At 41.6% G+C, this 23,372-nt stretch overlaps 1 protein-coding gene across 1 annotated transcript in view; it reads left to right on the top strand.

Moving 5' to 3' along the window:
- The window catches only part of LOC115165828 (V-set and transmembrane domain-containing protein 2-like protein), a 43,376-nt gene extending 22,037 nt beyond the window's left edge, over positions 1-21,339 (top strand). The window contains exons 2-4 of the mRNA XM_029719242.1: positions 11,067-11,233; positions 12,684-12,728; positions 19,575-21,339. Coding sequence (XP_029575102.1) covers positions 11,067-11,233; positions 12,684-12,728; positions 19,575-19,961 — 599 coding nt within the window. The 3' untranslated portion in view covers positions 19,962-21,339. The remainder of the gene's footprint in view (positions 1-11,066; positions 11,234-12,683; positions 12,729-19,574) is intronic.
- The last annotated feature ends 2,033 nt before the right edge of the window (positions 21,340-23,372 follow it).

Here is a 23,372-nt window from a genome sequence, read left to right as displayed (position 1 = left end):
ACCTCCGGGTATCTTCTCCCATGGCAGGCCACCAAAATCGTCTGCGTAGTAACGCCATCGTCCGAGCTTCCCCCGGGTGACAAGCCATCTTGCTGGCGTGGGACCATTGAAGGACAGCAGAACGGACAGACTCAGGCACAAATAACCGACCGGGTGGACCGTTACCGGGACCGGGCTGCGTCCGAAGGGCCGCCAGAACCTCCTCCTCAATCCTCCACGTAACTGCTCCCACGACGAAGTTCTGGGGAAGAATCGTCTCGGTCTTGGCCCCACTCTCCTCCGTCTTGGAGAACATCCGGGACAAGGCGTCCTCCTTGCCGTTCTTAGACCCAGGTCGGAACGTCAGGGAAAAATTAAAGCGTCCAAAAAACAAAGCCCACCTGGCCTGACGCGAGTTGAGCCGTCTAGCCGATTGCACGTAAGCAAGATTCTTGTGGTCAGTCCAGACAATAAACGGTTGCTCCGCTCCCTCCAACCAGTGGCGCCACTCCTCCAAGGCCAGTTTCACCGCGAGAAGCTCCCGGTTACCCACATCGTAATTCCTCTTCGCAGACGAAAGACGACGAGAGTAGAAGGCGCAGGGATGGAGTTTACCGTCAGTGGAGCTTCGCTGGGACAGGATGGCGCCAACCCCCACATCAGACGCGTCCACTTCCACGACAAACTGCCGGGTAGCGTCAGGTTGAGAGAGAATTGGGGCTTTGGTGAATCGACTCTTCAAATCCAGAAATGCTCGGTCTGCCTCAGGATTCCAACTGAAGATCCTGGTGCTAGAAGTCAGGGCAGTTAACCTGTCTAGGACCGGCGGGACGAATTCGTTCCACCTACGTAACAGCCAGTTGAATCCTGTGGCGCGATTTTCAAAACCTTTGAAATGCTATTACTTCAATTTCTCAAACATATGACTATTTTACAGCTATTTAAAGACAAGACTCTCGTTAATCTAACCACACTGTCCGATTTCAAAAAGGCTTTACAACGAAAGCAAAACATTAGATTATGTCAGCAGAGTACCCAGCCAGAAATAATCAGACACCCATTTTTCAAGCTAGCATATAATGTCACAAAAACCCAGAAGACAGCTAAATGCAGCACTAACCTTTGATGATCTTCATCAGATGACACACCTAGGACATTATGTTATACAATACATGCATGTTTTGTTCAATCAAGTTCATATTTCTATCAAAAACCAGCTTTTTACATTAGCATTTGACGTTCAGAACCAGCATACCCCCCCGCAAACTTCCGGGGAATTTACTAACAATTTACTAAATTACTCACGATAAACGTTCACAAAAAGCATAACAATTATTTTAAGAATTATAGATACATTACTCCTCTATGCACTCGATATGTCCGATTTTAAAATAGCTTTTCGGATGAAGCACATTTTGCAATATTCTGAGTAGATAGCCCGGCATCACAGGGCTAGCTATTTAGACACCCACCAAGTTTAGCCTTCACCAAAATCACATTTACTATTAGAAAAGTTTGATTACCTTTCCTGTTCTTCGTCAGAATGCACTCCCAGGACTTCTACTTCAATAACAAATGTAGGTTTGGTCCAAAATAATCCATAGTTATGTTCCAACAGCGACGTTTTGTTTGTGCGTTCTAGACACTATCCCAATGGTAAATAACAGTCGCGCGCACGGCGCATTTCGTGACAAAAGATTTCTAAATATTTCATTACCGTACTTCGAAGCATGTCAACAGCTGTTTAAAATCCATTTTTAGGCCATTTTTCTCGTAAAAAAGCGATAATATTCCGACCGGGAATCTGCAATTAGCTAAACAGCCGAAAGAAAATACTGCACGGGGTCGAATTGGACATGTGCCTAATTCCATTGTCCTCTGATAGACCACTTGGCAAAGGCGATTATGTGTTTCAGCCTGAGGCTGCCTCGTCATCGTTCAGGTTTTTCCCGGGCTCTGAGAGCCTATTGGAGCCGTAGGAAGTGTCACGTTACAGCTAAGATCCTGACTCTTCAATAAACAGAAGCAAGAACAACAACACCTTGTCAGACAGGCCACTTCCTGCATGAAATCTTCTCAGGTTTTTGCCTGCCATAGGAGTTCTGTTATACTCACAGACACCATTCAAACAGTTTTAGAAACTTTAGGGTGTTTTCTATCCAAAGCCAATAATTATATGCATATTCTAGTTACTGGGCAGGAGTAGTAACCAGATTAAATCGGGTACGTTTTTTCTCCGGATGTGAAAATATTGCCCCCTAGCCCAAAGAAGTTAATGGAGCGGCCACACGGCTGTAGTCACGGATAAATCTACGATAGAAATTCGCAAACCCCAGAAACCTCTGGAGCTGCAATCTCGTACCGGGCTGGGCCCAATCCAGAACTGCCCTAACCTTCTCTTGGTCCATCTTAATCTCTCCCCGGGAGATGATGTACCCGAGGAAGGATGTAGTGTGGGCGTGAAAGTTACACTTCTCGGCCTTCACAAACAGGCGGTTCTCCAACAATCGCTGCAGAACCTGCTTGACATGCTGGACGTGGCTGGAAGGCTCCTTAGAGAAGATCAAAATGTCATCCAGGTAAACGAACACAAACAGACCGATCATATCTCTCAAGACGTCATTAACCATACTCTGGAACACCGCTGGAGCATTGGTCAGTCCAAACGGCATCACCAGATACTCTAAATGACCCATCAGTGTATTGAAACCAGTCAACCACTCGTCCCCCTCTCTGATCCGGACCAGATGATACGCATTGCGTAGATCTAGCTTAGTGAACACCGTAGCACCCTGTAAGAAGTCGAAAGCTGAGCTCATCAATGGCAGGGGATACTTGTTCTTGACCGTAATATCATTCAACCCCCGATAATCAATACAAGATTGAAGAGAGCCATCCTTCTTACTCACAAAAAAGAATCCTGCCCCCAGGGGTGATGATGAGGGACGAATGAGACCAGCAGCTAGAGACTCTTTTATGTAGGTCTCCAAAGCTACCCGTTCAGGTCGAGAGATACTGTATAACCGTCTCTTGGGATAGGCAGCTCCAGGGAACAGGTTAATGGAACAATCATAAGGTCGGTGGGGAGGAAGTGACAGAGCTTACTGAACACTTCACCCAATTCGTGATATGTTTCAGGAACCAGGGACAAATCTTCAGGAACCAGGGACAAATGACCTGACTGGGAACAGAATGGGAACAGGCTGTCTTAAGGCAGTTAGCATGACATTCAGTGCTCCAACTAGTTACCTTGCCAGTCACCCAATCGAACGTGGGATTGTGTTCTCTCAGCCAGGGGTATCCAAGAACCAGAGGAACATGGGGAGAAGGCAGAATGAAGAAGGAGATAACCTCTGAATGATTCCCTGACAACAGCATCTTAACTGTTTCAGTCCTCATAGTGATACGTGCCAGACTACTGCCGTTCAATCATTCACATATTTTCCCTCTAAACCCATATTTGGCATCATGTCATACAAATGTGTCATCCCGATTCATACAGAAACGTGATCAACAACCACTATAGAGAGCCTATCCATTTAATGACAGTTTACATCACTGCTTTGAATACAAGAAAGCTTTCGGCCTAGATTGAACCAGATCCAGCGTTAACCGCCCATAGCCGACACCCACATAGCTTCATGTTTTTGCGGTGTTTGAGGTGTAACTGTGTTGGAGCTGTCAAATCGGTGAACAGCTGCTCTTGATCATTGTCACAAAGCCACACCCGTCCCACTCCTGTTACAAGTTCACAATGATAAAGTGTAGGCTATATAGAAATAATGATGCTCAAATTGAAAATCATCAAACTAAATAATGAGGATTTCTATCAGCCTAATTGAAGTGTAGATTACATCTCACATTCCAGTGTTCGAACTTGTAAGCAAGGCTACATGGGATTTCTCTTAATGCGACTCTTAATGCATGGGATTTCTCTTAATGGCAATGTCCGCTTTAGGTATAATACCAGTAGCCGCTTGTGGACTCTAACACAGTTCCACCGCCAACACAACCACTATGCAGATGTTGGCTAAAGCGAATCTGATTGAATAGAGCCCTTAGGCTGCTGCTTCTCCACTTCCCACCATGTAATGCTGAATCAATGCAAAGTGTGTTTCGTGTCTGGCAAATGAAAAATACAAAGGGGTTTGATCAATTTACAAGTGAGATATGACTGAGGGCTTGTAGCTTTCCGGAGTGGGAGACATTGTGTTCTCGGTGTGCACATTTAGTCCAGATATTTAGAGAGGCTATTAAACTAAGACTTGGGAGTGGTGGATTACAAAGAAAGTTAGATAGAAATTTGAAGAAGAAAGGGAATTTGTTTATTGCCTCTATGCAATGTCCTCCGGTATCCTAGTGGAGATTGAATAGGCCTACCACCTGGGAGCTAACAATAAGCTAGCAGGAGCACTGGACTTTCAGCACCATGGCCAGCTCCAGCTCTCTGTCTCACATTGACTGCAGTTCTGTCTCTCATTATCTCAGTTCTATCTCTCACGAATACTCAAGGTTGATATGATTTTTGAGGGTAGTGTTTTCTAGGAAGCACCAATTATGTTCCAGCACTTACCTGTGGAAAGTGTACTTTTTGAGGCGTTGCTAGAGTTTGATATTGTGCTACCTGAGTTTGTGACTTTTTGGAGGTTACTCCTAGAACACAATGGTTTGCCATGCTGACTCCGTTGTCTGCCGAAGAAAGACACTTGTACCAGTGTTAGACAGATTTCAAACGGTGTGAGCAGCAGTACACCAGTGGGGTTGTGTGGTTGCTTCCTCTGAGCCTCCGTCACCATGAAGGGGATTAGCTGCAAATTAAAAATGTGTTTAAGAGAGTGTTTAAGAGGATTTGGGCCCAGTTAATAGGCAGATGTGCTGCGATCAGAAAAACTGATGTCTTCATTCTGCTGAAGCTAGTTTACCCATGTGGGGGATTTTAGCCTGTGTTATACATGGAGAGGAGCCAGCTCTGCCCAGGCAGCTTCCCCGCTCTCCTCCCACCCAGGCAGCTGTCTGGAAGGTGGCCCATATCTAGCTCCACTTCCATGTGAATTACAGTGGGAAACAGAGGATGTTCTTACTTCAGAATGTGCTACGCTCTTTTGATATACAGTAGGTTAGCTGATATCCACGTGGGCGAGAGTAAACATTTAATGCAGGCTTACATCCCCGGGGCCACGAATGTGTAAAATGTATGCACACATGACTGTAAGTCGCTTTGGATAAAAGTGTGTGCTAAATATATATTTATATATTTAGGGGTTCACAGCGAAACTGTGAACACACTGTTATTGTCTGAATTCTTATTCACTTTTTTCTTAACATGGTGAAATGACTCAAGCATAGACTCGTAACTTGTTTTCTAATTTGGCACACAGAAAAGCCATGAGGCTTAGAGGCCGTGAGTAAGACCGAGAGGCCGTGAGTAACTTGGTCAAAAAGAATGGCACCAATTGACCTATAAGGGGCACTGTTATAAGCAGTCTCACATATACGTCGCCCTGTTTGACCTAAAGACTTGAAACTTTGTGTGCATGATGAACAAATTTGCCCATAAGGTCTGTCAGGATTTCCCTCCTTCTAGGACATTTTTGAAAACCTTTGATAAACGTATTCTAATGAAACCTATGTCCAAATAAATCTGTTAACTTAGTTTGAGAAACGCTAAGGGATTGGTTAAAGCTAGAATTCTTAATTGAAACAATAACAAAGGGTCACCCCACCATTATTTTGGTAAAAAAAAGCTGTGGGATGGGCCTGGGGAAATGTAACTACTCTCAAATTCATAGACAGAGCTAGGGATGATGACCCTCCATGATTATAGTTTTAACCATCTGTTGAGGCTATACAGTGTTTGTTTATATTTAATTATTTTACAAACATTGTAGTAAAACAAACATATTTTGGGTTCTGATGAGGTACGACAGTTGAACTAAGCTCATGTGGCATTCACAAGTTATAAGAATCAATGGGTATATATATTCTAGTTTTAAGAGATGGCTGAGTTATTGACGAATCAGGATTTTAACGTGTCTTATTTACATCTTTTGTACATCCACTCCACAATGGCCTATGAACTTAAAACATTTGGGGGTCATCAAATACATTACCATGATGAACCATGTTAAGTTTGGCATATCTTAAAAATAAGGAAACTATTAACAATTCACTTTTTTGACTATGTACATTACCGTTCAAAAGTTTAGGGTCACTTAGAAATGTCCTTGTTTTTGAAAGAAAAGCACATTTTTGGTCCATTAAAATAACATCAAATTGATCAGAAATACAGTAAAGACATTGTTAATGTTGTAAATGACTATTGTAGCTGGAAACGGCAGATTTTTTATGGAATATCTACATAGGCGTACAGAGGCCCATTATCAGCAACCAGTACTCCTGTGTTCCAATGGCACGTTGTGTCAGCTAATCCAAGTTTATCATTTTAAAAGGCAAATTGATCATCAGAAAACCCGTTTGCAATGTTAGCAGAGCTGAAAACTGTTGTCTTGATTAACTGGCCTTCTTTAGACTAGTTGAGTATCTGGAGCATCAGCATTTGTGGGTTCGATTACAGGCTCAAAATGGCCAGAAACAAAGAACTTTCTTCTGAAACTCATCATTCTATTCTTGTTCTGAGAAATGAAGGTTATTCCATGCGAGAAATTGCCAAGAAACTGAAGATCCCGTACAACGCTGTGTACTACTCCCTTCACAGAACAGCGCAAACTGGCACTAACCAGAATAGAAAGAGGAGTGGGAGGCCCCGGTGCACAACTGAGCAAGAGGACAAGTACATTAGAGTGTCTAGTTTGAGAAACAAACGCCTCACAAGTCCTCAACTGGCAGCTTCATTAAATAGTACCCGCAAAACACCAGTCTCAACGTCAACAGTGAAGTGGCGACTCCAGGATGCTGGCCTTCTAGGGAGAGTTGCAAAGAAAAAGCCATATCTCAGACTGGCCAATAAAAAGAAAAGATTAAGATGGGCAAAAGAACACAGACACAGGACAGAGGAAGTCTGCCTAGAAGGCCAGCATCCCGGCGTCGCCTCTTCACTGTTGACATTGAGACTGGTGTTTTCCGGGTACTATTTAATGAAGCTGCCAGTGGAGGACTTGGTCTGTTTCTCAAACTTTCAAAAACAAGGACATTTCTAAGTGACCCCAAACTTTTGAACGGTAGTGTATGTTTTTTGACTACACTTAAAATATCATACAAAATATTCTTCTCATAGACTAAAAGTCAGATTCACTACAAATGTGGTCTTTGCACTCGTCACAATAGTCCCTAAAAAGTTTGAGAAAATAACGTTGATGCATTCAAAGATTGCCACACTGTACACCAGTAGATGCATATTAGCACATATGCTAATATGCTAAAATATGGTAAAGAATCTTCTTCTCATGACCCATAAAACCAAATGACCCATGGTACATGTCTTAACTTAGTTTGAGAAAAGCTAAGGGATTGGTAAATCAGATTTTATGTGACCATTTAACCTTTCTGGCGAAGGCGTTCCGCTAGCGACCCACCTCGACAACATCCGGTGAAATTGCAGAGCGCCAAATTCAAAATACAGAAATAGTCATAATAAACATTCATAAAAAATACAAGTGTTATACATCGGTTTAAAGATTAACTTCTTGTTAATCCAGACGCTTTGTCAGATTTCAAAAAGGCTTTACGGCGAAAGCATAGCATGTGATTATCTGAGGACAGCGCCCCGCTTACAAAAGCATACAAATATTTTACAACCAAGTAAAGGAATTATAAAAGTCAGAAATAGCGATAAAATTAATCACTTACCTTTGAAGATAATCATATGGTTGCAGTCACAAGATTCCCAGCTACACAATAAATGTTTGTTTTGTTCGATAAAGTCCCTCTTTATATCCCAAAAACTCAGTTTTGTTAGTGCGTTTTGTTCAGTAATCCACTGGCTCAAAGGCGGTCAAAACATGCAGATGAATACATCCTAATAGTACCGGTAAAGTTTGTCGAAACATGTTAAACGATGTTCAGAATTAATCCTCAGGTTGTCAATTGTCTAAATAATCGATAATATTTAAACTGGACAATAGCGTATACAATAGAAAGGAAAAACAACGAAGGGCGCGCACTCGGTCACGCGCAAAACCAGCACTGTATGATTCTACAGTCCACTGAGATAAAGGCCTCATTCTTCTTAATCTTTCAGAAAACAAGCCTGAAACAATGTCTAAAGACTGTTGACATCTAGTGGAAGCCATAGGAACTGCAATCTGGGTCCTAACCCATTAGATACTCTATAGGCATTCAATTGAAAATACCCACATAAAAAAAATCCCACTTCCTGGATGGATTTTCCTCAGGTTTTCGCCTGCCATATCAGTTCTGTTTTACTCACAGACATTATTTTAACAGTTTTGTAAACTTTAGAGTGTTTTCTATCCAAATATACATGCATATCCTAATCTATATGCATATCCTAGCTTCTGGGCCTGAGTAACAGGCAGTTTACTTTGGGCATGCTTCTCATCCAGATGTCGAAATACTGCCCCCAAGCCATAAGAAGTTAAACCACTGTAAATCCACTCCACAGTGGCCTAACAACTTGAAACTTGTTATTGCTATAACACTACATTTTTCTATCTCAAGAAACAAGGAAACTGTTAACAACTCTTTCTTTGCATTTATAATGCTAATGTTCAAATTCATTTGCAATCATCTTCTCCTCATGAACCATTCGTCAGATTCATTCCAGATTTTGGTTTACATTGGTCTTATGATTTTGAGAAAATATTGTTGCTGCATTCAAATATGGCCGCACTGCACCTATAGATTAGCACATACGATAATGCTAAAAATACTTAAAAGTTCTTCTTCTCCTGAACCATAAATCAGATTAAATCCAGATTTGGTATATAGACTCAATTAATTAGAATGATTAGTTGCTGCATTAAAAGTTGGCCACCCTACACCACTAGATGGCACCAGATCATGCCAGGGCTATAAGAACTGAACCGATGGACATGGGGCCATGAAATTAGGTAAATTAACCTTATGTATATGTGCTCAGAAGCTGTGTGGATATAAAGTCACTGCAAACTTCGATGGCTGCACCAGACCAGTTGGTGGCAATATATTGGCACCAGTGGCACCATAGGATACTAGAGCAATAACTGTTGATCAAGTGGACTTTGTCTCATGCAAATAAATGTTAGATATACATTTTGCAGACGAACAATGTGAAATATCATGAAAATAGCGCTAATCCATTAGTCAAATTGAACCCAGAATTGATATATACTGAACAAAAATATAAACGCAACATGCAACAATTTCAAAGATTTCACTGAGTTACAGTTCATATGAGGAAATCAGTCAAATGAAATAAAATCATTAGACCCTAATCTATGGATTCCACATGACTGGAAATAGAGATATGCATTTGTTGGTCACAGATACCTTAAAAGAATGGGCCTCAGGATCTCATCATAGTATTTTTGTGTATTCAAATTGCCATTGATAAAATGCAATTGTGTTCGTTGTCCGTAGCTAATGGCTGCCCACACCATAATCCCACCATGGTACACTCTGTTCACAATGTTGACATCAGCAAACCACTCGCCGACACGACACCATACACATGGTCTGCGGTTGTGAGGCCGGTTGGATATAGTGCCAAATTCTCTAAAACGACATTGGTAGAGAAATGAACATTCAATTCTCTGGCAACAGCTCTGGTGGACATTCCTACAGTAAGCATGCCAATTGCACACTCCCTCAAAACTTGAGACATCTGTGGCATTATGTTGTTTGACAAAAATGAACATTTTAGAGTGCCATTTTATTGTCCTCGGCACAAGGTGCACCTGTGTAATGATCATGCTGTTTAATCAGCTTCTTGATATGCCACACCTGTTAGGTGGATGGATTATCTTGGCAATGGAGAAATGCTCACTGACAAGGATGTAACCAAATTTGTGCACAAAATGTAATATTTTTGTGCATTTGGAACATTTCTGGGATCTTTTATTTCAGCTCATGGAACATGGGACCAACACTTTACATGTTGCATTTATATTTTTGTTCAGTATATAAACTCAATACATTAAGTGATGACTTTTAGAATGATTACCTGCTGCATTCAGACCTACCTAGAGCACTAGACTAAACTTCACTTCATTCTTGTGGTATTGAGAGATAAACATTATAAAGCTTTCACTGATTGCATATAAATTAAGATAGTTCATACATGATAGAGTGCTTGCTTTGTTATCCAACTGATCTTGTGTTCTTTCTGTTATCCTGTGAACCCCGTTCATTGCTGCTTGCAGGAGGAATTATTACATTATATTATTATGACAGGCTATGTAAACTGTATTATTATTGCACTGCATATTTACACTGTGTGTTTGTGAACACATTCACAACTATCTGAGTGTTGGTTTAGTAAGCACTCCATCACAGATTGAGTGTGGTTTTATGCTGGAGAGAGATACACCCAAGTCCTCTTTAGTTTGCCAGCCCTTCAGCATGGCTGAACTAATCAGTTATGACATTGCTTATCAGAACTACTTTTGAAAATATACCAAAGCTGTCTGTTGTAGTTCAAAGCTATATCTTAACTGAAAAACAAAAACAATAGTATTGCTTCTTTAACAGCAACAAGGGAGCTGTTTTGTCAGTAATGCCTTCTTTAGTTTACATGCAGAGTAGTAATATTAAAAACAACACTTTTTATTACAAACATTGAATAATTACGCTAACTAAATAGCAAGCCAGGTGAGCACAATGAGATTCATCAAAATGGAAATGTTTTATATAGTAAATGAGGATTTATGATTAATTCCTCATAGCTGCTTAGAAACACAAGTATTTTTGGATTGTGTTCCTAAAAGAGTGTTGAATTCGCAGAAGGCCTATAGCACGGAGATACAATTTATTTATGCACACTATTACGAGCGTTAACTCAACATTCTATTTGAGACTATTACAATCACAGTGTATTATCACTGTAAATCAAAGAGCAAAACAGCGATGATATTGTCTTCAGAGAGGACTGGGTTATCTTTTTCATAGCCAACTGCTTTTTCTCTATACAGCTGTGTTCACAGAGGTCCCCCATGACATCACAGCACAGAGTGGTCAGGACGTGGAGATGGCGTGCTCTTTCCGGGGGGCAGGCCCCTCCTACTCCCTGGAGATCCAGTGGTGGTACATCAGAAAGCACAGAGACTGGACAGAGAAACAGCCCTGGACCACCAATCAGGTAGCTAGACTGGTATTTGGTGTTTTATTAGGATCCCCATTAGCTGTTGCAAAAGCAGCAGCTACTCTTCATGGGGTCCACACAAAACATGAAACAAGACATAATATAGAACATTAATAGACAAGAACAGTTCAAGGACAGAAATACATAAACTTTTTTTAAAGGCACACGTAGCCTACATATCAATACATACACACAAACTATCTAGGTCAAATAGGGGAGAGGCGTTGTGACGTGAGGTGTTGCTTTTTCTGTTTTTTGAAACCAGATTTGCTGTTTTTCTGAGCAAAATGAGATGGAATGGAGTTCCATGCAATAATGTCTCTATATAATACTGTACGCTTTCTTGATTTTGTTCTGGATTTGGGGACTGTGAAATGACCCCTGGTGGCATGTCTGGTGGGGTAAGTGTGTGTGTCGGAGCTGTGTGTAAGTTGACAATGCAAACACTTTGGGATTTTCAACACATTAAGAGTGCTCGCTCTCTGTCACTGCTTAGAGAATGTTGCCGAGGAGGTGTTCTGTGATCAGTGATCGCAGGGATGCTGCAGAGCATGGATAGTTGTGGAACAGTCTTTAGAGTTTGCCATCGTCCACAGCTATACAGGTCAGAATCAGGACCAACTAATAAAGCACACAGAGCTAAACTGAGTGAGGTGAGCAGCAGGTAACAAACCACACATGAATCACTGCAGTAGGCAGAAATAGCAGCAGGTTCCCCAGGTGCCCCGGAGGCACAAGAACAGAAGATGAGGCTGAGGAAATATTTCATCAGGAGGACTACCTGAGCTGGGCAAAGCAGAGCAGGTTTTCCATAAGGACGTAAAGTTTTCCAGGCCTCCTGCTGTCTTTTGACACTTTTTAATTGGAAAAGGGAGAAATGTAAAGAAACTTCCTCTCACCTCACTCAGATTCATTATTCATGACGTGTCCCTGGAGGACTGGCTGTGTTACACCATGCCTCCCTTGCTGGAGCGTGGGCCAGGTGGTGCTACTGGCCTAGAATACTGTACAGTCTGTGTTGTAATGTAGTCAGGCCTACACTCTTTTCCTGGATGAACCATGTCTACAGGATAATATATTGGTTCCTCTCAGGTTGAAATGTATTGCATACTTTTTTGGTTTCAAATTCATATTATAAATGTGAGTTATACTAAGAATGTGGAGATGAGTACCTTGGGGGGAAACACAGGTTTCACCTCTAGATCAATTGCTCTGAATAGAGTGGTGATTCTCCGCATACCGTATACAGACTATGCACAGAGGAAGTCCAGCTGTACCTTTTTGATGCAATTACCTGTAAAGTAGGCATTATTAGGCCCATTATCTATGTTCTAATCTGATCAAATTACCTGGAAGTGGAATCATTTGATGTAAGGCATTTTTACGCAATGGAGAAAATGTTACAAAAGTCTGTCTGTTTCTCAGTCTTTTAAATATTTTCCTACAGGTTGTACCCCAGGATGAGATGTCAAAGGATGCTACCAAAATAAGTGTGAGTCTTTACTGCATTATATGTTATATCTCCTACCTGTCTGGCGTCTATTTTACACCTTTGTTTGTCTTGTTGGTCATTTAGTGTCCAATAGAGGCCTCAATACCAAAGTTATACAATAAGTGGTAGGGTTAGGGGGGAAAAAAAAATATATATATATATATATATATATATATATATATTTATATATATATATATTTACATATACATATTTACATATATATATATATTTACATATATATGTATATTTTTTTAAATATATAAACAGTTGAATGTCGGAAGTTTACACACACCTTAGCCAAATACATTTAAACTCAGTTTTTCACAATTCCTGACATTTAATCCTAGTAAAGATTCCCTGTTTTAGGTCAGTTAGGATCACCACTTTATTTTAAGAATGTGAAATGTCAGAATAATAGTAGAGAGAATTATTTATTTCAGCTTTAATTTCTTTCATCACATTCCCAGTGGGTCAGAAGATTACATACACTCAATTAGTATTTGGTAGCATTGCTTTTAAATTGTTTAACTTGGGTCAAACATTTTGGGTAGCCTTCCACAAGCTTCCCACAATAAGTTGGGTGTATTTTGGCCCATTCCTCCTGGCAGAGCTGGTGTAACTGAGTCAGGTTTGTAAGCCTCCTTTCTCGCACACACTTTTTCAGTTCTGCCCACACATTTTCTATAGGGTTGAGGTCAGGGCTTTGTGATGGCCACTTCAATACCTTGACTTTGTTGTCCTTAAGCCATTTTTCCACAACTTTGGAAGTATGCTTGGGATCATTGTCCATTTGGAAGACCCATTTGCGACCAAGCTTTAACTTCATGACTGACGTCTTGAGATGTTGCTTCAATATATCCACATCATTTTCCTCCCTCGTGATGCCATCTATTTTGTGAAGTGCACCAGTCCCTCCTGCAGAAAAGCACCCCCACAACATGTTGCTGCCACCCCGTGCTTCACGGTTGGGATGGTGTTCTTCGGCTTCCAAGTTTCCCCCTTTTTCCTCCAAACATAACGATGGTCATTATGGCCAAACAGTTATATTTTTGTTTCATCAGACCAGAGGACATTTCTCCAAAAAGTACAATCTTTGTCCCCATGCGCAGTTGCAAACTGTAGTCTGGCTTTTTTATGGAGGTTTTGGAGCAGTGGATTCTTCCTTGCTGAGCACCTTTCAGGTTATGTCGATATAGGACTCGTTTTTACTGTGGATATAGATACTTTTGTACCTGTTTCCTCCAGCATCTTCACAAGGTCCTTTGCTGTTGTTCTGGGATTGATTTGCTCTTTCCGCACCAAAGTACATTCATCTCTAGGAGACAGAAGGCGTCTCCTTCCTGAGCGGTATGTCGGCTTCATGGTCCCATGGTGTTTATACTTGTGTACTATTGTTTGTACAGATGAACGTGGTACCTTCAGGCGTTTGGAAATTGCTCCCAAGGATGAACCAGACTTGTGGAGGTCTACAATTCTTTTTCTGAGTTCTTGGCTGATTTCTTTTGATTTTCCCATGATGTCAAGTAGAGGCACTGAGTTTGAAGGTAGGCCTTGAAATACATCCACAGGTACACCTCCAATTGACTCAAATGATGTCAATTAGCCTATCAGAAGCCTCTAAAGCCATGACATCATTTTCTGGAATTTTTCAAGCTGTTTAACCTCTCTGGGGTATGTCAGACGCTAGCGTCCCACCTGCGGGACACACTCGCCAACAGCCAGTGAAATAGCAGGGCGCCAAATTCAAAACAACAAATTTCAAATAATTCAAATTTCTCAAACATACAACTATTATATCCCATTTTAAAGACACACTTCTCGTTAATCCAACCACAGTGTCCGATTTCAAAAAGGCTTTACGTGAAAGCATAACATTAGATTATGTTAGGACAGCGCCTAGACAAGAAAAACCACACAGCCATTTTCCAAGCAAGGAGAGGCGTCACAAAAACCAGAAATACAGCTAAAATGAATCACTAACCTTTGATGATCTTCATCAGATGGCACTCATAGGACTTCATGTTACACAATACATGTATGTTTTGCTCGATAAATTTCATATTTATATCCAAAAACCCCATTTTACATTGGTGTGTAATGTTCAGAAATGTTTTGCCTCCCAAAACTTCCGGTGAATGAGCACATCAATTTACAGAAATACTCATCATAAACATTGATAAAATATACAACTGTTATTCAATGAATTATAGATACACTTCTCCTTAATGCAACCGCTGTGTCAGATTTCAAAAAAGTTTTACGGCGAAAGCACACTTTGCAATAATCTGAGTACAGCGCTCAGACATCAAAACAAGCCACACAGATACCCGCCGTTTTGGAGTCAACAGAAGTCACAAATAACATTATACATATTCACTTACCTTTGATGATCTTCATCGGAATGCACTCCCAGAAATCCCAGTTCCACAATAAATGTTTGTTTTGTTTCGATAAAGTCCATATTTATGTCGAAATACCTGCTTTTTGTTCGCACGTTCAGTCCAGCATTCCAAATGCACTGTGTTCGCGCAGTAAGTTCAGACGAAAAGTCAAAAAAGTTATATTACAGTTCGTAGAAACATGTCAAACGACATATAGCATCAATCTTTAGGATGTTTTTATCATAAATCTTCGATAATATTCCAACCGGACAATTCCATTGTCTTCAGAAATGAAAAGGAACACACCTAACTCTCACAGGCGCGCGCCTGTCTGAGCTCATGTAATTTTCTCAATCATCTGATTCCAATGGCTCTTATTCTCCCCCCATTCACAGTAGAAGCATGAAACAACGCTCTAAAGACTGTTGACAGTGGAAGCCTTAGGAAGTGCAAAATGACCCCACAGACACTGTATACTGGATAGGCAATCACTTGAAAAACTACGGTTGGATTTTTTCTCAGGTTCTTGCCTGCCATATGAGTTCTGTTATACTCACAGACATCATTCAAACAGTTTTAGAAACTTCAGAGTGTTTTCTATCCAAATCTACTAATAATACGCATATCCTACCTTCTGGGCCTGAGTAGCGGGCAGTTTACTACAGGCACGCTTTTCATCCGGACGTCAAAATACTGCCCCCTACTCCGATGAAGTTAAAGGCACAGTCAACTTAGTGTATGTAAACTTCTGACCCACTGGAATTGTGATACAGTGAATTATAAGTGAAATAATCTGTCTGTAAACAATTGTTGGAAAAATTACTTGTGTCATGCACAAAGTAGATGTCCTAACCGACTTGCCAAAACTATAGTTTGTTAACAAGAAATTTGTGGAGTGGTTGAAAAACAAGTTTCAATGACTCCAACCTAAGTGTATGTAAACTTCCGACTTCAACTGTATATATGTATTTACAAAAAATATATATGGGGGATTGGAAATTATGCAGACAATAACATTGATGGAAGCCAAAATCTATCTGCAATATTAAAGTTGATCTATCCCCTAAAAGAAATATCCCCAAAAATGTAAAAACGTAATCAATAAATATTGCAATTTCTTGGATGCTGTGGAAGCTGATTGTCAGTACACTTGCTTCTGCTACAGTTGTGTGTTTCAGATCTATAGGAAAACTGAGGCTACAGTGCAGTAAGATGGTGCAAGGTCTTCTTTTCTTCTCTCAGTAAAGCATGAATGCGCCAAACTTTACAACTGCTGTCTTTACAAGTGCGATCTGCTGTCTTAATTTGAAAAAAGAGAGACTGCGTGCTCCCTGCTGAAGAATAATTAGGGAGTCAACGGAACTTTTGATAGTTCATCTGGCGTGGCGTAGTTCCTTGTTGCCACCAGGCTGACTGAGGGTAATGATTTGTTAACAGCTAGTTCTGTGCTCGAACAGCAGCTATTCATCTTGCTGTGTGTGGAGGAGTATAAACCAGGTTCTCCCTCTACTCCATCGTCTCCAGGAAAATATTAAGCTCATCTCTGATCCGATGTTTCCTCCCTGGTTCATTTCCCTATTGGCTGGCTAGCTGCTGCTGACTAACTATAATGAAACCACCAGCTGTGGTGTGGAGGAGGATGCCACTGGGCCATCGCTCAGCTGGTAAAACGGTGTCGTGAGTTCCAGCCCAGAGTCATCGGTTCCAGCAGACATGGATGCATACCAGCCTTTCATGTTTCCCCACAAGTATAGCTAATGGCATCAACCAGACTGAAAACACCAATCAGCTTTCCGGCACCTTGTATATGGCCTTAGAGTTTAAGTATTTTCATATTCTATTGATGCTATGAGATTATACTAAACCATGCAGGCCTACAGTGGTTTGCGAAAGTATTCACCCCCTTGGCATTTTTCTTATTTTGTTGCCTTACAACCTGGAATTAAAATCTTTTTTTTTTTTTGGGGGGGGGGGTTTGTATCATTTGATTTACACAACATTCCTACTACTTTGAAGATACTAAATATTTTTTATTTGAAACAAACAAGAAATAAGACCAAAAATCTGAACACTTGAGCGTGCATAACTATTCACCCCCCCAAAGTCAATACTTTGTAGAGCCACCTTTTGCAGCAATTACAGCTGCAAGTCTCTTGGGGTATGTCTCTATAAGCTTGGCACATCTAGCCACTGGGATTTTTGCCCATTCTTCAAGGCAAAACTGCTCCAGCTCCTTCAAGTTGGATGGGTTCCGCTGGTGTACAAAAATCTTTAAGTCATACCACAGATTCTCAATTGGATTGAGGTCTGGGCTTTGACTAGGCCATTCCAAGACATTTAAATGTTTCCCCTTATTAAACCACTCAAGTGTTGCTTTTGCAGTATAATTAGGGTCATTGTCCTGCTGGAAGGTGAACCTCTTTCCCAGTCTCAAATCTCTGGAAGACTGAAACAGGTTTCCCTCATGAATTTCCCTGTATTTAGCACCATCCATCATTCCTTCAATTCTGACCAGTTTCACAGTCCCTGCTGATGAAAAACATCCCCACAGCATGATGCTGCCACCACCATGTTTCACTGTGGGGATGGTGTTCTCGGGGTGATGAGAGATGTTAGGTTTGCCCCAGACGTTTTTCTTGATGGCCAAAAAGCAACATTTTTGTCTAATCTGACCAGAGTACCTTCTTCCATATGTTTGGGGAGTCTCCCACATGCCTTTTGGAGAACACCAAACGTGTTTGCTTATTTTTTTCTTTAAGCAATTACTTTTTTCTGGCCACTCTTCTGTAAAGCCCAGCTCTGTGGAGTGTGCAGCTTAAAGTGGTCCTATAGACAGATACTCCAATCTCCGCTGTGGAGCTTTACAGCTCCTTCAGGGTTATCTTTGGTCTCTGTTGCCTCTCTGATTAATGCCCTCCTTGCCTGGTCCATTAGTTTTGGTGGGCGGCCCTCTCTTGGCAGGAATTGTTGTGGTGCCATATTCTTTCAATTTTTTAATAATGGATTTTATGGTGCTCCGTGGGATGTTCAAAGTTTTGGATATTTTTTTTATAACCCAACCCTGATCTGTACTCCACAACTTTGTCCCTGAGCTTGGTCTTGGAGAGCTCCTTGGTCTTCATGGTGCCGTTTGCTTGGTGGTGTCCCTTGCTTAGTGGTGTTGCAGACTCTGGGGCCTTTTGGAACAGGTGTATATATACTGAGATCATGTGACACTTGGATTGCATACAGGTGGACTTTATTTAACTAATTAATGTGACTTCTGAATGTAATTGGTTGCACCAGAACTTATGGGCTTCATAGCAAAGGGGGTTTTAGATTTTTCATTTTATAATTTTTTTAACAAGTTATGTTTTAAATTTCACTTCACCAATTTGGACTATTTTGTGTATGTCCATTACATGAAATCCAAATAAAAAAATTATTTAAATTGCAGGTTGTAATGCAGCAAAATAGGAAAAACGCCAAGAAGGATGAATACTTTTGCAAGGCACTGTACTAACTATAGTCCTAAAATAGTATTTTTGGTCTGTTTTATTGGGCTTAAGGTTAAATATGATTGTGTGATTTTCTCTGTAAGCCCAGAGGACTCTGGACTGTAATAGAGATAGACAGCCACAGACAAATCATCAGCCTTGGGTACACTACCTGAGTGGGAGGAAGCTAATAAAGACAACTGGATTTATATCCTGGTGCGTCACAACCAATGACATTCCCACATCATGTGATCACTTTGTGTTATCTAAGATCTGACACCATAAAATCTATTTTCACAGCGTTTTATAAGCCACTGAACTATTACATCCTTACCCAGTAAAGGCATGTTCTGTATGTACAGCATGCAGGGCACAGTATCTCCTCATTTGTTCAAGGGAGCAAATGGAACAGCTGTCTGCAACATGGAAACAAAGGGACTGGCGCCTATAAAGGACATTGTTCTGTGTGTGTGTGTACATGCCTCCTCACATGCCCACTCAATCTGTTTGGTTGCCAGACAGCTTTATTGAGCACAGGGGCCGGGTGGCTGGACTCGACTGGGCTTGGTGGGGCTGCCAGCAGTAAAGGGCTTGGGGAGGCGGGGACAGCTGCTCTGTAAGTGTTGCACTGTGGTGACGCAGCCAGCATTTCATTACAGAGCTGTCTGCCAGCCTCATCCGGACCAGTCAGCCTGGCTCATCCACACACACACAGAGGATGCAGGGACAGAGAAGGGGGTGATGGTGGGGGATGCACAAGGAAGTTTATTGTTTTTTGGAACAAATTGAATAACAGATACAGACACGGAGTATTTTCAGATCTGAATAAGAAATTCAGCTGGATGACAAATTAGGGTTGAGATATCATGATGTGAGGATTTCTAGTTTTTGTTTGTAATAGATAGGGTATACAGTCATGGACCAAAATGTATAATTTAACTCTTGGATGTCGACCAATGAAATATAATTTTGTTGGTCTGTTTTGCAGGTGGTGAAGGTTGCTGGGAGCAACATCTCCCACAAGCTTTGTCTGTCCAGCGTGAAGCCGTCTGACGAGGGCACATACGAGTGCCGTGTGATCGACTTCAGCGACACCGACAGCAGCGCCCGCCACCACAAGGTGAGGGCCTACCTGCAGGTGGAGTCAGAGAGAAACCAGAACCCGAAGCTGCGCCACCATGGAGAAAACGTCCAACCCCAGGACACCAAGGGCCTGGCGAGCAGCAGGCACCAGCCGGAGCATGGCAAGCACTCACCAGCAGCCCACCACAAACCAACAGGCACTGGCAGGGAGCTGAGGAAGAGGTCTGCTGAGACTGGCAGCGCTACTGACTGTACTGACAGCTGTCCTCTACACCTCACAGCTCACCCATAGCCTCCTCTGCCTGTTTTGGTCTGGCCTCAGCCCCACACCCTGGGTGGGTAGTTCCAGTCCCGGAGGGCCGCAGCGCAATTTACCCAGACCTCTGATTCATCCACCCCTACCACTGCTCCAGACACCAAAGGGACTATATCTCAGTGCCACCTCAGTCCTATATCTCTGACCTCTGCCCTCACACTGTCCCATCAAAAACATCCCAAGTCCTCTCCCAGGCCAAACTCTCTCCCACCCCTTCTCTTTACCACAACCCTCTAGATCAGGGGTGGGCAACTTTGATGGGGATGGGGGCCACAAAAAATCTGAACTCATCATGAGTGGCCAGTGTGCGCACCCACATCCATACCCACACATGCAGTCAGAGGCGGCCCTAGTATTTTTCACCCTAAGCTACATTTTGTTGGGGGGCCCCCCACTTTGCGAGCAAAACATTTTAGCGTCCCCCACTCTTAACAATGGAGATAATTTTTTTTTGTTTGTTTTAGAGTTACTTTCCTGCAATTCTACACATTTAGCCATGGGGTGTAGAAAAGATTGCCATTTTATGCAATTTGACTCATTTAGCCATGGGGTGGAGACAAATATTAGCAGTGTTTAAGCTAATGTCCTGAAATTCTACACATTGTGTCCTGACTTATGCCATGTTAATATATCTGAGTGAGAGTGACCTAAAAAAAAAATCGTGGGGGGGGGGCCATGATTACTACATGTTTAGATTGCTGGCTAGACTAATTTACTCATCTAAAAATGTGTAGCTAATTGAGTGAGTTTCAGTGACTGACATAAGATAACTGCTGATGCACAACCTAACTCACAACAGTCAATTCCCCCGAATGAGTTCCTATTTATTTATTTCAATAAATTGTTTTGGGTTTGATCTGCCAGTTGCCCATCCCTGCTCTAGATTGTCTACACTGTACATGTTACTGTATATAATGATAAAAAGTGCATGTTTAACATGTTTTCTTACAATCTTTTTCAATCATCTAAGAGGACGTATAAGCTGGAAGGGTTACTTGTTGATTTATTCATTTGGGTTTGTTTTCTGAGCAGTTCATTCGCTGTTTCTCCATGGTAAGTCCAGAGGGGGGGTTCTATGGGCTAATATCAGTGGGTCATGATTTCCATCCAACCAGAGCTACACCAATGTTTATAAAGTAAAACCTATTCATTGTGTTTTGTGCTTTCCCAACAGATAATGTGGCTGTGAGAAAGACCTGATGGATAATAGAATTGTTTTTTGCTCTAAACTTTGCTTTGATGTTTTGTAAGAAATCATTGTAAAAATGTTGTACATTTTAGAATGTCTTCTAGGATGTTGGTCTCGCACTAAATTTATGCCTTTATCAAATTAAATAAAGTGTACATGAACCTATCTATTGTGACTTGAATGTGATCTGCCTTCAGAATATATTTAATAATTCAGTACCTGTAATATGTAAGCCCTTGAGACGTTGATGATGGATCAAACATTTTTGTATTACATTCCTGAAAAGTCGACGTCTGACCTTGCTATCATTTATATGCAAACACACACTGATTTGTATGCTGCCATTGTAAAGACATTATTATTCAAATCCAGAATACGCCATCACAGTTAACTCATAAGGCAGTCACACATTTTCTCTCACCAGTCTCCTTCCTCACGCCCATGTATCCTGAGCAGCAATCAACACATTCGGTCTTACAGTATGTCATTTTCTCAGAACTGTATTATCTATCCATTGGTGTGCCAAGCAGTGCCTGCCTAAATCTGTCAAGCCATGCTTGTGTCAGATGATTTGATGATTAACAGAATAAAAAGCCTTGCTACGTGTCATTATCAAGCCTGGTTTTGGGGGATATCACATTATCCTATCCCTGGCTGTGTTTTTATGGGCTGCCAGACAGGCCCTCCATGGTTGATGAGTAATGACGCTATTGTCAGCATTGTCAGCTGGATAAATAGCAAAGTATGGAGGAGATAAAGCGCTCCCTCACCAACGCAAAACACGTGGCAACCCTGTTCCCGTTTCCCCGGCACGCACATTCATTATGATGTCACAGAGATTCTTCCAGACCCCACAGTCTAAACAAGACTTGACAAACAAGCCCAGGCTCTAACCTACACTTGAACCCTCAGGGGAGTTCAAGTTGTATTAAAAATCATGCTACAACTTTCAATCAGGCATTTGTGCAGCAAGTAGCAGATCTATTCTGTGTGAATCAAATGGAAGTTTGTGTGGAATGACCATGTCTGGTTATTAAAGGAGGAATGGAACCAAGATGTGAATTTGAAGCTGGAATGGAAGGCAAGATGAAAGCTCTGCCATTCTACTTACGGTGGAGGAAGTCAACTATGACATTGATTGCTATATCTACTTGTATGAAAGGCTAAGCAGTTACAACGAAGGTCAGACATTTTTTTTCTCTATTATTATAAAAAACAATAATTGTTGATTAAAAATACTATTAATTACTACTTTAACATTCAGAATAGTGGCCTTTTGTCCATCCCTTGTGAGCACATTGGAATATGTACACCCTTACCCAACACTTGCACAGAATCAGCACTTAACAGTGACTTTGAAACACTAAAATGTTAAACTATAGGATGATGTCTGCAAGGCACAGTCCCTGAAAAGAGGTTGGGGAAGACTAGGACACGCTGTGCTCTCCTGAGGCTGTCGTCAGTGTAGTGTTCCTTCCTCCGCCTGGGGACAGTCGGGTGGATGACTGGAGAACTGTTTATTGGTGCAGATCACTGGATCTCTGTTGCTGCTGGCTGTGTGTCCAGAGGTAACCCACAATCCTCCAAGAGTTTCAAGACGTTGCCTGTGTACTCGTTCTTCTTAAGGCCCATCCCACTCAGCTCCACAGGCTGCAGATCAGGGTGGGGTGTAGGAGCAGGGACAGTAGAGCACGTTCAGAGTCAACCAGAAGGCATCAGGGTCCACCTCAATCAGGTGCCGGAAGACACGGTACAGAATAGCACATTGATACATTTAACTGAATAATAGAAAGCTGATAAATAAGGTCATAAATTGAACCACAATGTATGATGTGTTAAAATTCACTACATGACCAAAAGTATGTTGACACCTGCTCGTCGAACATCTCATTCCAAAATCATGGGAATTAATATGGAGTTGCTCCCCACTTTGCTGCTATAACAGCCTCCATTCTTCTGGGAAGGCTTTCCACTAGATGTTGGAACATTGTTGCGGGGACTTGCTTCCATTCAGCCACAAGAAGCCACACAGAATCGTTTAGAATGTCATTGTATGCTGTAGCGTTAAGATGTCCCTTCACTGGAACTAAGGGGCCTAGCTCGAACCATGAAAAATAGCCCCAGACCATTATTCCTCTTCCACCAAACTTTACAGTTGGCACTACACATTGGGGCAGGTAGTGTTTTCCTGGCAACCG

Source organism: Salmo trutta, chromosome 28 (assembly GCF_901001165.1).
Source record: "Salmo trutta chromosome 28, fSalTru1.1, whole genome shotgun sequence".
Lineage (NCBI taxonomy): Eukaryota > Metazoa > Chordata > Actinopteri > Salmoniformes > Salmonidae > Salmo > Salmo trutta.
Note: the sequence above shows the minus strand (reverse complement) of the source record. Positions and strands in the feature narration are given on the sequence as shown.